This window comes from Periplaneta americana, chromosome 9 (genome assembly GCF_040183065.1).
Source record: "Periplaneta americana isolate PAMFEO1 chromosome 9, P.americana_PAMFEO1_priV1, whole genome shotgun sequence".
Lineage (NCBI taxonomy): Eukaryota > Metazoa > Arthropoda > Insecta > Blattodea > Blattidae > Periplaneta > Periplaneta americana.
Window position 1 is genome coordinate 14592348 of NC_091125.1, and position 14440 is coordinate 14606787.

A 14440-nucleotide genomic window follows, 5' to 3' on the forward strand; every position below is an offset into this window, starting at 1 on the left:
GCCACAATTAGGAGAACTGAAAGCGAATACTTCCGCCACAGTTTCTAATTACAAAAGGTAAACAATTCAGAAGAAAATTAGAAAAAAAAAACATACTGTGGAATGAATCGAAACCCACCACTTTAAATGGTTGAGATGTTAATATAACACCATGTTTAACTATTCCTTTGGAACACAGAGACTAATCAGATCATGACACCGAGAAAATGAAGCAATGATGGGCGAAACATTAGAGTGGCCTAGAGAATATTTTCTCCAGAACAGCTCTGTTCACAACAAATCACACGCTATTTGTCGGTGGTTCAAGTATGATACTGAAAAGCAGTCAGTTGCTTGATCTGTGGCTCCAGCAAGTGTTAGAGGAAACACGATCATACCGCTAATTATGAAAATAAGAGAACAGTAATGGTAGCTTCTCCGTTGTTTCACGAACACATTGCTAATTATTGCTCACCTGACAGCTGTCACAGGCCCTGCCCATGACATGAGCTTTGCAGGGACACTGCCCTGTCACAATATCGCATGCAAGTCCTTCTGAACCGGCCAGATGGCATCCGCAACCTGTAACAAAGAAAAATTAATCTTAAAATCACAAAAAGGACAATACCGTACTGCAGTGTAATTCACTTTACAGGAACATTGAAGATACTAGTGTCAACAATATTATTATAGGCCTATTTAGATAAAATACATAATTATAGTTTTAAAACACTTGAGTCTTATACACGAATATTGTAATGACACATTTAACTAACAGCTCAAGGTAGGAATTGTATTGATATTTGCAGGAAATGTGCAGATGACTAGATCGAGGAATATCTTTTTTAAAACTACTTTGATGACTTGTTAAAAATTATGCTTGCGAAAAAATGTTACTAACGACCTTCAAAGGAGAAGAGTGCTTTTTATATCAGTTTTGGCTTAAACTACACCTTAGTCACTCTCTGTGAAATGCCTATAAAGATAACTATACGCTTATGTTATAAATCTAATGTTTAATTGCCTTTAAATTAATAAATATTTTTTAAACCACAACCTTAGTCACTCTCTGTGAAATACCTATAAATGTAACTATACAGTCCACCCATATGGAGTAACGGTTAGCACGTCTGGCCGCGAAACCAGGTGGCCCGGGTTCGATTCGCGGTCGGGGCAAGTTACCCGGTTTAGGTTTTTTTCCGGGGTTTTCCCTCAACCCATTACGAGCAAATGCTGGGTAACTATCGGTGCTGGACCCCGGGCCCATTTCACCGGCATTATCACCTTCATCTCATTCAGACACTAAATAACCTAAGCTGTTGATAAAGCGTCGTAAAATAACCTACTGTAACTATACGCCTAACTCTAATGTTTAATTGCCTTTAAATTAATAAATAGTGCATTGTTTTACTCGCAAACGACTAAATTATTTACATAGGCTTATTTAAAAATAGATTATGTCAATAAAGAAGATTTTCGTTGCCAACTAATCACTCGAGGAAAAGTTCTCTTTACTCTTTTATTCGAGAAAATTTACTATACTGTACTGTATTATTTCATAAAAATTGTAATTCTTTATTACTTGTGTTTTTGTTGTTTAGTCAACTGTCTGAAGACAGGTCTGAACCTCACAAGTGATACCAAGAAGGTACCACTTATGAGGCAATTAGACCAGGAGATAATGGGGTAGGTTAGCCAGTTCCTTTCCCCCTCCACTGCATACATCGCCGACTAAGTAGGCTACTATTACACTAGTCAGACTTAAGATACATACAAAAATTGTTCTTCCTCTGACACATATCATAAAGTGAAATGGAGGCCTACTGCCTGATGAATAATAGATATATACATCAGCCAGAACCTCAATCAGAGGACCGTTACTTGTGTAAGAGTGTTAAATAAAAATAGGTCTACTCTTATTTTCAAGAATGGCGTTATTGCGTATTGGGATACTAACGACGAGCCTTTGACAAGCTGCACTCGAACGTAGGTTCGAGTCCCGCTTAGGCTTGTTTCTTCATTTGACTTTTTCCGAGGTTTCCCACACTATCTAATATCAGTTGATTAAATGCCAAATTCTCGGACTTATCAATTCCATCGACATTTTATAACTTAGTAGCTGATAAATAAACACAATGCTATTGACAGATTAAGCACCAATGATATAAAATTCAATTTTCGGTAAGAGAGACATGTTGAACACGTAGGCTATATTTCCATAAATAATATGAAACTTATTTCAATAACTCCTCACTAAATGCCATATTCAGAAACTAAAAACATCCGAGGAAATCATTTGTTCTCCAATGGGAGTTAATGAAACATCGATAATACTCAAATAGACTAAATTTTATTCAACAATGAAATTGCCACATGAATACAGAACAAATCATGTACTCTTTTGTGAGACATGTTGTGCACAAAATGAAACGTGAGTTACTACAACTATTTCACCAATAAATCACAAATAACTAATTATATTCCTGATTACTGGCTACTGCCATGAAGAATGTGCATAAATGCAATAAATAACCCGAAAAACTTTATTTACTTTTTTGTTTTAGTATATCTAATAAGTTTAATAAATGTGTCTGAATGTAACGTGAGTAACTGTGGAATTATCCTTTTACAGAATAACAAAACTTCCTCTATACTTCGTATAATGAGAATGGGAAAGAGTAAAGATTTCTCCATTCGATAACAAACTTACAAGATGAGTGTGTGTATACTGCTACAGTGATACATTGAAACTGATAACGTATCTTCCGCACAAAGGCGGAGGTCGGATGTTCACATTTCGACCCACTCCCATCTGTCTTCTATAAACTTTGCCAACTTAGCAGGAAATCGGTAGTAGTCAATGAAAGTCTTTATAGTTTGTTTTTCGCTTGTTGGCTAGTTAGCTGCATTTGGTTAGAAACCCGAAGGCAGTTGGGGAACAGGCCGAGAGGAAGTGCAGTGGGATTATCAAACGTGAACGTAAAAAGCAGAGTGGAACAAGAATACAGAATAACTAGGCACTCAGTCCTTACCAGAAAAGCCTCGAATCTAAAATAAGCTCATTCGTCACGTCTTGAAGTTTTGCAATTATTAATATTGAGATTTGCTCGGAACTGTACTTTCTCAGCATTACTGTTCGGGCATACTGCCTATCCGTATACTGTGATTTATCTTCAACTCTTGGACTTTTTCTTTTTTCCTATTCCGTATTTACGAGCCAATTTATCCAAGAATGATGCACACGAAATACAATATATATCTTTTAAAATTAGCATTTAAGGTTCTTCTTTATATCAAATAACAAAGTCACAATGACGAGTTAGTCACAATCAAATCCAAACATTTTCCTTGTGCGTATTCCGTAAATTAAAGTGGCAAATGACATGGTAAAATTAATATTGACGGAAAAAAAATCTCTCCTAAGATATATTAATTATTATTTATAACTATTTTACTTTTTGTTGCAAAATTTAAAATTATTTTATTCTCCGTCACGAATTTCCTTTAAGGAGGTTCGGAAAACCATATCTCTGTAATCCAAATTGTACCCCATTCTGCACAGTTTCCATCAAACAGAAAATAATGAAATACCATATTCACTGTTCTCAATTATAACACAAGGGTTTCCTTTGGCTGCCTCTGTGGTCTGTTGGTCAACATGCTGGCTTACAGATTTGGAGGTCCCGGTTCGATTCCCGGGCTCGGCTCTCGGTGAATTTTTTGAAGAAGAAAAAGTACTTGGGTGTCTAGAGTCTGGAAATTTGTATGAGTGTGAGTGTGCCGGGTTAATATTAATTAGCCAATCATCAAAATATAAAATACATCAGGACTGTCGCTGGGCAGTAACCTGAACACATGTTTCAGAGTCACATTGTTGACTCCACCTACGAGCAAAATCATAAAGCATTAAGAGATGCTATAGAGTTACCAACAACGAAAAAAAAAAAACAAAAGATCCGGTTTCATCTTATACCAAATACTTTGAAAAAAATAATAACTCTCTCATTGTTGAAGTATGAATACGAGTAAATATTATGTTTTATTTAACGATGCTCGCAACTGCAGAGGTTATATCAGCGTCGCCGGAATTTTGTCCCGCACGAGTTCTTTTACATGCCAGTAAATCTACTGACATGACCTGGCCCGGGATCGAACCCGCAACCTTGGGCATAGAAGGTCAGCGCTATACCAACGAAGTACGAGCATATCGCACCCCGGCAAGAACAATGTTACACCTAAAAAAAAAAAAAAAAAGTAACTTTACAGTATAAGCAGAGCGTTTAGAATAGAAAGTGTGGTAACTCGGCAAGGGTCTAATGGAACTTTTAAACCCCCTAGTGTCGCCACGGCAACTGAGCGAAACATTGGCGTGGCGATCGTTCTAAGATTCCAGTTTTCCTCTTAATACTGTGGACAGAGCAGGTAGAACTCGTTCTGCTATGGAATTAAGAAGATACTTCTTGTGATGTTCGGTGATTTTATTGTGCCGTTTATGTGAGAGAGTAGTAATAAGCCTAATTGTTTTGTTCTTGATGTAAATCCAATTATACTGTATAATCTGCAAGGAAGAGACGTTTCTTTTATCCATCCTTAGACTAGTCTATTTTTCAGAAGTGGTGTAGAGCAATTCCACGGGAAAACTGTATGCTCGTTCTTATACCTGTGAGATCCATTTTTCTGCGGTTTTGATTGTGATATTTTTAATTATGATTTATTTAACGACGCTCGCAACTGCAGAGGTTATATCAGCTTCGCCGGTGTGTGGGAATTTTGTCCCACAGGAGGTTTTTTACGTGCCAGTAGATCTACTGACATGAGCCTGTCGCATTTAAACACACAGCAAATGCCATCGATCTCGGCCGGGATCGAACCCGCAACCTCGAGTATAGAAAGCCAGCGCTATACCAACTGCGCTACCGAGGGGGACTTTTGATTGTAAGAGCCGATAAATTTATTATTGCCAGTAGAGAGGTAGGACTTCCACGCAAGAATTGAAGACCAAAACCGTATGCCATAACACATATTTTTCCAAACTTGCCTCGATATCTTAAAAAAAGAAAAGAAGAGAAAATATCCAACGAAGAGGACATCAATCCTTTCTCATAACAATGTACCCTTACCAAATATTATCTGGCTACGACCAATTCCATTGACGCTAAATAACCCGGCAGTTGATACAGTATCGTTAAATATCCGAGTAAAAAATAATTGGATGTGACACCCAAAAAATCAGAAGAACACGTTAGCTAATCATGCGCTTGTATGCATTTATGTGTCATTACTCCACACCTGAATGCCCAAAATTATGTCTAGTTACATTGACCGTAATTCCTTCCAGTGAATGAACTCCAGACCAGCATTTCAGCTGTTTAGTGTGAGATTTTCAAAATTGATACATTTTTAGAGTCATAAACTATGATGGGTTAAAGACTACCTCGTCTGCCCTGTACAAAGGATTCTAGCATTACACGATTTTAGAAAATATATGACATGTAATTGGCAATACAAAGAACACGTTTGCCTAAGAAAGAACCCTTGAATTATTTAGAGTGGCAATTCAGAGCACTAGTGAAATATCTGCAGTGCTTGGGAAAAGTGACACAAGTCAGTTTTCACAAACTTTTTTTGATAATTTATTGACAACTTACACTGGTTTATGTCGATTTTTTTTTTTTTTTTTCTGTGTGAATTATTGTAATGGGAGGAATACCTATGTATTTTTTCCAAGCGAACAGATGTTCCGTAAGTTTTCAATAAATTATCAAAAAAGGTTTGTGAAAACTGACTTGTGTCACTTTTCCCTAGCACTACAGATATATTAATTCTTGTGGGATACCGTAGCAGATTTAAATATATTCTGACAGAAAAAATTTAACCAGGATCCTCTAGAGCGACATTTTGGAATTAGAAAATGATTATCTTGTGATGATAGCCATAGACTTTCTACATCTGAACAGTTTTCAATCTATCTGCCGGTTAAAAAATTTGCTGTATTACAGTGCTAATTGTGAACTACTAATTGAATCCAAGCACCTAGCTTCTACTTCATTAAATATACATGTTTAATTATTAATTCTTTTATTTTTAATAATATCACTTTAGTCGTAATTAATGTAAAAGTTATTTCGGCAACAAAAGTACAGTATAATTCTACTTTGTATCTAGGATAGAACTTACTGGTTTACAATTTTATTACATTTGTTTATTACGTTTCCACATCATAAGAGATTTCTAATCGAGCATATGAGAAAGTAATAGATCTCATGGAAAAGTCGTTAATTTAATATTCTCCAATAAGTAGCATACAACTAATTAATACAGTGCTACCAAATTGTTTTAATTTTACAAAACACAAAATAACCTAGGTATTTCAAAAGATCAAAACTTACATTAGCATAGATATAATATCGAAGCTTAATGTATGATTCTAAGTTGCACGTAATATTTTTTGTTCCTCTGAATTACGTATAAACCAGATATAACTGCAACTAATGACTAGACATCGGATTTTTAGGCACTAAAAATTGCAGTTTTAGGCGCCTAAAATAAGCTCAAAATTTGTAAAATTAGGCTCTATTTTAATGAAAATAGGCATTTTAGGCACATCAAGGTATCATACTTATTTCTTTCACTGAAATTTTTAGTTATACACTAAAATACGCACAAAAAAGTATGTTTAAACATTAAAAAAGAATACTATATTATATTTATAAACAGAGCTGCACAAATTTAATATATTGAAACTAATGAAATAATGATTATTGATGTCAAGATTACTCATTTTAAGTTATTGAAATTCAGTTCCATGCTCAGACTTTATTATAATTATCTGCACAGTACACCATCAGAATTTTTTCTAAATTCTCCACAGTTAACCTTTGCCTTTTGTCACTGAGAATCCTTTTGAAGGCAGAAAAACTTCTTTCAACCGAAACTGATGTGAGAGGCGCAAATTTTAAATTAGGTACAATAGAAACATCAATACTTACTGGAACATTTACACTTTCCCCCGATATCACTCTTGATACTTTTTCCAACAATGAAAATCCTACATTCTTATTTAATACGTTGTCCCACTTATTTTTAACTTTTTCCCCAGTTTCGCCCAAAGCAGAATGTATGTTCACTTGAGCTTCCTTTACTATTGCTATTTGGCTACAAAGAGATTGTTTTTCACAATCTAATTGTTCAATGCTTGCAGGTATGAAAGAAAAGTTTGATGTTATGTAGGCAATATCGTTTTTCACTCGTGAGTCATTCAGACAATCTTTCACTGCTTTCACACACGCTGCACTATCAGTTTCAGGTAATTTATCAATAACTGTGACCACTTCTTTAAAATACTTAGAATAATACACCACTGACTGAATCCAGGTTCCCCATCGTGTGACAACCGGCTGAGGTGGGAGTGGGATATCTGGAAAGTTCTCTCTGAATATTGAAATCCTGGATGGGGCTTTACAAAAACATTTTTTTGTGTTAGAAATAAACAAATTGACAAGAGGAAATTCATTCCGGATTGTTTCAGAAACCCTGTGAAGGCCATGTGCTAGACAGGTTACATGCGTGAGGTTAGGATAAAATGTTTTAAGAAGTGGAGCTGCAGCAACCATGTATGAGGCAGCATCAGTACAAAACAACAGAACTTTAGAATCGTCTATATTACCCGAGTATAAAGACTGTAGGCCTTTATTTACAAAATAAGCAATGGCTTGGCTATTCACTTTCGAAAGTTTCTTAACTCATACGAGGTGTGGAATCGAAGGTCCATCAGGACTAAGTTTTCCTACTACCATATTTGCTATATACCTATTCATAGGATCTGAGGTTTCATCCACAGAGACCCATATGTAAGAATCACCTATATCCTCCCGAATGGAAGCTAAAGTTTCATTGTATATTCTGTCTAAGTAATTTTTTCTTAGGGTCGACTCAGATGGGATATTTTGTTTGCAGTATTTTTGTAAAAACTGTCTTAAAACCGGATTTTCAATTGCATTCCAGGGAATGTTAGCAGCAACAAACGCTCTGGTTAAATCAGCATAGAAATTGCTGCTGAGATTGGATGAAGTAGGCTGTGTTAGTAAAGTTTGTTGCAGTTGATTTTTCTGCTGAGCTTTAGCCTTATGAGCCGCTCCTTGCACATGCTGCTTTAGGTGGCACTTCTTTTCTTGCGAAATCTAAAAATGTAAAGTAAACTGAATTAAAATAAAATCCTAATTGTTGTATTGCCGTATTTCTATCACAAAGTTAGTGGGTTCGAACAATCAAAATTTTAATGACCTGCAAATACTTTAACTATCGGAATTTAAAAGGTTAAAGTGTAGTGGTCTTAAAAAGAATTATACCTCAGGATAGCTCAGTCAATGTATAAATATTATAGGCCTACTCATTAAAATTAATAGAATTTATATATTTCAACTATTGTTACATACCTGTTTGCTACAAATCTTGCAGAATATTATTTTTCCATCATAAGTGAATTCTGAATATTCTGTTAGCCATTGCCGGATCAATGTAGATTTTGCACTTATATTTTTCGGCATTATCGCGTTAAACTTCACAGGAAAACGTCCTACCGCTCAAAACTTCTCAACACAAATAAGGTGAGGGAAAGAGCAACTGTTAACGAGCATTCAAATGAACCGTTGTTATTGAGATTCAATTGGACAAAAATACAAAGTTCCACTTATTGTTGCATTTCCTGGTAGTGTTAACACTAGGAGGGCCATTCTTTTAAATATTTTGTAACGGTTTACCCTACTAATTCGCAGTTTTACGACTTTTCATAAATATTTCAAAAACACTCTTTCTCCAAAAATTCTGATTTTATGACACTCTGAAGGGCAGTACAGCAAATCGGTTTCAGACCGAAAACAGTCATTTTTATAGTATAGTATATCTCTGAATCGGTAACAGCACATGTTGTGATTGTTGCCTGCTTCAAAACTAAGGTTGGTTCTTTGTCGGCATTTATGCCTCCAAACATGTTAAATTCGGTGAAATCTATTGCGAGCGTCGTGAGATTCAAAACATTTTGTTTCCTTTATCAGTGGTTTCATGGCCGGTGTGAAGCAAACTTTCCACTTTTTAAATGCCTTAAATTTCGCAGTGAATGCATGTATAAATTATAAAAAGTAAGAGTAAAATGCGAAACTTTACAGTGAGTTAGGCATTTATAGGCGAATATTAACAAATTAGGCTCTAATAACCGTTTTAGGGCATTTTAGGGCACTATAAAACTCTTTGAATACCTTTCAATTTCCATGAAACACAAATATTAATAATTATTTTTACTTTTCTCCTAAAGAAACAATATAGGCATTTGCCCTAGAATCCGATGTCTGCTAATGACTAAATAGTAGATGAAAACTATTGGTGAAAATAAAGTGTCTCCTTTATTATATTACATTCTTTCTTGTGTATAAAAACTATAATTTCATGTCAATGAGTACTTTATAATGCCATAAAAAATGTTAAGTTTTGCGATGCTGTACTATTTTTTGCGTATTTCTGGCATCAGCCGGCACAATGTTCCATTTTTCGGTTAATTATTATATTTACTATTCAGGGTTGTGTTATATAACTCACAATTTGTTAATTTAGTAATATTACATTTTTAAAGAAGTAAAATATTGTAACTAAGTACTCTACAATACATTCTTATCTAATGGGTTATTTTTTAAAATCCTTTGCATTCACTTGAATAGCGATCCTGACACTGGGCACTGAAAACAGAGCTATCGCCACTCGGCGACGAACCACTGAACTAGAGGAAGTAACATCACTTTCTCTTCTACCCGCTCTGGTATAACCATAACGAAAATAAACTTCACTTTTTTTTTTTTTTTTGTGAAATCAAAGTACAAATGTTTTACTGTACTCTAACCACAAGAAAGTCTTTGGGGACTGAGACGAAGCGGGGGCAATGCTGTGAATGAATGTTGATGTCATAAGGTCACACACGTGGGTACTCGTATCTGTATTGGCTAGCTCTCACAGCACAAACAATAACATTGATATACACACATATTGATACTAGCCTAGTTACAAAATTAGATCACTGTTAATCTCCTGGTCTTTTTATCTCTCCATACAGGAAATAACATATGCAGGAGAGCGCATGGTTTTTAAACTGACGTTATAACAGTAATATTATCTATCTACTTCGCTCCAATAGATGACGCAATAGTAAGCACATTCCTTTCACGGTTGATCTCCTGGTTGGAGACAGTAGAAAGGACAGTTAGTGCAATATGTATCTTTATTAGTTAGGAATTGAGTTACTTATTTTATACATTTTAAATACCTTTGCATTTTTCCAAGGCTAGAGTGAACATATACTTTGAGTTGTGTCACTTTTGTGGAATAGAACACGACTTTTTTTAGTTGTGTCTTTGCATCTATAATTATAATAATTTTGTATAATGTATAACTTTCAGCCTAAACTATCTAATAAATAAGGACAACAGACTCAACTACACAAAATTTCTGGGACTTTTTATAGACTCCAGTTTAACATGGGATAAGCACATCGAATACATATGCACAAAGCTATCACGAGTTTTATATTTGCTAAAGAAATTAACTACTTGCGTTTCTCAAAATTATTTAAGCTGTGCCTACTTTTCTTTCTCTCAGTCGATAATTCGATACGCCCTAATTTTGTGGGGAAATGGAACCAAAATTGGAAGCGTCTTGATTTTACAAAAGAAGGCCATTAGAATTTTATGTAAATCAAACTATCTGGAACATTGTCGGCCACTTTTCAGACAATCACGGATTTTATATATGATCTAGTACTTTACACTCGACAAAATATCGACAATTACTCATTAGTGGCCAATATAGCCTACATGATCATGAAATTAGAAATAGTGAACAAATTAATATTCCATATTGTAGATTACACAAGAGCAGCACAAACTTTTTTATTATGGGGATGAAATTATATAGAGTAAGGGAGGGGATTGTCGGATAGGTCTGGTAATGTCGGATAATCTCGGATAACATATTTCTTTTCCATCGAATGGTGCAATCTGATGTGAAAATAATGCATTACGTTCTCTACAAGTAGACTAACATCTGCATGAATAGCCATTACTGTTGAGTGCATCACTGTGTGTGAATAGCTTGTTTTCAACGTTTCTGCAAAAAAAAAAAAAAAAAAAAAAAAAAAAAAAAAAAAAAAAAAAACTTTTTGAGGGTAAGTAATGTGATTTATTCATTACAAGTTATTCTTATATTTACACAACATGGTATGCACTGTTTGATATACCATAGATATGGCTTCTTAATTCTCTAATTGCGGAAATGCTATCGACAACATGTTTCATGCAGCTGGCTTGTTTTACTGTTTGTGAAGAGTCGGCCAATGTCGGATACTAGATGAAGGCAATGTCGGATACTAGCCGAGGGCAATGTCGGATACTAGCCGAGGGCATTGTCGGCTGTCTTTCAATGCTGCTCGCTACATAAAGGCTGCCTTAAACCCATTTATATGTTTTCTATAACAAATCACTACATTTTTACTCGTGGGTATTTTTAATTATTGTAAGTAATTAATTTTCTAATTAATCGAATATTATGAAGTAACGAATTGTTTCTTCTTCTGATATTTTTAGATGCCTAAAGTAAAAGAAAAAAAGAGATTCAGTCTAAAGAAAATGGAAGTCTGAAGATATGGTAAATGCCATTGTCGCAGTATGGGAGAAAAGAATGGGCTATCTTGCTGCTTCCAAAAGATTCAATGTACCTCGATCAACATTATTTAATTATGTACGGTCCAACTCTGAGCCCACCAAAGCCGTTAAATCGAAACTTGGACGAAAACCAATACTCCCAGCTTCACTTGAAGAGAAGCTAGTTGACTATGTGTTAATGATGGAGAGAAAATATTTTGGATGAACCAGAAATGATGTTAAAAGGCCTGCATATCAGTTGACTAAACAGAACACTATTGTAATAGTTTCTGATACGCAACATATTATTTTAAATGCATTATCATACCTCTTACATAATAATGTCTAATGTATCCGACATTAGCTTCCCATTCTGTCAGTGATGATATTGTTTCTGTTTTGTCTTTGAAAGTTATACAGCAAATACATATTATGTAAATTACCTAATACTTATGTACAATCTGCAGGAACCCCAATAGGTTATTATAATACTGAGTAATTCCAGTTCTAACTTTTTTTAATTACCTTTGTTTTGAAACATCAAAATGGTATCCGACAATACCCTCCCTTACTCTAATAAGCCCCCAAGTCAATATTATAAATTACCAATCAATAGTTTCAAAAACTAGATTTTCAATTGGTTATTAAATAATCCTTTTTATTCTGTTGATGAGTTTTAAACACAAATTCGTATGAAATTATATTTTAATAAATAAGTTTAATTGCAATTTAGTTAGTTTTCTTCAATTTAAAAGTTTCAAATTATTTCATGTTTTCATTGTATTACTTAAATTTTACTGTTTCTGTTATTAGTGTTTTTAAAATGTATTTATATGTTTTTTCAATGTATTCTGACGAAGCCTAAAACTGTACGTCTAATGGCCAAATAAAATGAATTGAGTGACTACAAGGTAATTAATGAACACATTTTATTGAGTTGTTTATTGGAAGCAAAAGTACAAGTATTTTTACAATATCAAACATTGTTAGATGATTTTATTCAAATTTACTGAACAGAAGCTGGTAGTCCTACAGGTAAATTAAAATCGAATCATAAAAAGATCCATAAAAGTTAGGAATATAATTGCCTTTGATAAGATCAAGGATATCTGACTTCTTCCTTTGGGTGACAGGAATTTTATTTTAGTATGTCGGAGGACAGAAAGATAATCTTCTACACTTCAATTTGTGTTCCCTTCTTTTCTCCACGCTTTAACTTTACATCGTCCACTTTAATTTTCATTAAGTCTTCTTGCTCGTATGAAATTTTTACAAAAATTACTCTTGGCTCACTCTTAAAAACCTTCAATACTTTCATATCACCAATTTTAATAGTGGCGTTCCTCTTTTTATCTGCAGTCTTCTCTTTGTCTTATCTTCTTCACACTCAATACTTTCTTTTTCTTGGGTGCTATTTTGTCCATTTTCTGTTATCTTTTCATTTTTGTCTTTGTTTTGGGTTTTTTTCCTCTTCTTTTACAACTGTAGTGAAATGGATTCCAGTTGTTGCGTAACATTTTTCCAATCAACAAAATCACTGTGGAATAACTCTGTTACTTTAAAAGGAGTTCCTGTTTTCTTTGTCGATCATATTATTCTAACATACTCATGCGGAGTATAGATTTGGCCTGATTTTAGAGCTTTATTTTTAACAGGACAACTCAAAAAAAAAACATTGTAACACACATGTACCATGCCTGCAAAACAAAAATAATGACATAACTACAAATGAAAGAAGTAGAAACGTATAATTTCATTCCCTTCAATCATGAAGACTGTCACAATTCGAAAAGTGTCACTGTTCTGGGTTGAATGAAATCAAATTGGCTGACCATTAGAACAGCACTTCTGCTGCTTAGCGGCCAGTTTTGTCACTACAGAAGTGTCACTATTCCAGAATTATATATAAAAAAATTGTTGTTAACTCAAATTCGTGAATTTTTTGGTTGTGACGTTATTCTTGCCGGGGTGTGGTTGTCTAAGGTAATTCAGAAATCACTTCAAAGTTCAAAGAATTTGAAGCGTTATAAATATTACAACATATATAAGGTAGCAAAAATAATTGTGTTAGGAAAAAAAAATGGTTTTTAACTTGTTACTTTTTGCATGTACATTTTGTTGATTAAAACATTAACGATTTTATTAGCGATGCTGGAAGACTCCTTCTTACTCCTCGATAAGACTACTGAAACTTACACCGAATTATTTAGGCACATTGTAAAATAATGTAACAAACATAATTTAAATTTACTTTGCTCACGTACGTAGGCCTATATATAGACTTTGAAGTTGCGATTAACAAAGCTGTGAAAACAGTTGGCCCGAAATAAACATAAAAGGATGTAGATTTCATCTACGACAGAGTAGGTATCGAAAAATTGAAGCTCTGGGACTAAGCGGTGTGTATCGCGAAGGAGAAAACAACGAATATAAGTTATTTTTCGGGCTTCCTTTTCTGCAACCCGAAGATGCAATGAATGTGTCCTAGATATAATGGCATTATAAGCGAACGACGATGGAATAACAGAATTCACCCACTAGATTCTGGGCACCAACATATATCAGAAGCCGCCAGCTTCTTCCTGTGATGCGAACAGAACAATCATAATCAATTATATTATTAGAAGCACCACCAACTGCAAATCATCCCACAGAAAACTTAACAGTCGTTTCAACGTCAGCCATCCAAATATTTATCACTTCATTGAAATTCTTAAACAAATACACAGCGGCACCCAAGTGCCGCTTAGAAGACTGGATAAAAGGAATACATTTCTACA

The 14440-nt window shown here is 34.5% G+C and overlaps 1 protein-coding gene across 7 annotated transcripts in view; it reads right to left on the reverse strand.

Moving 5' to 3' along the window:
- Positions 1-14440, reverse strand: part of wb (wing blister) — a 1096738-nt gene that overhangs the window by 367240 nt on the left and 715058 nt on the right. For all 7 annotated transcript variants that reach the window (XR_011333780.1, XM_069834429.1, XM_069834431.1 and 4 more), the window contains one exon: positions 455-561. Coding sequence is in view for 6 of the 7 variants with exons in the window: in XM_069834429.1 (XP_069690530.1) it covers positions 455-561 (107 nt within the window). In the remaining variant the exon portion in view is untranslated. The remainder of the gene's footprint in view (positions 1-454; positions 562-14440) is intronic.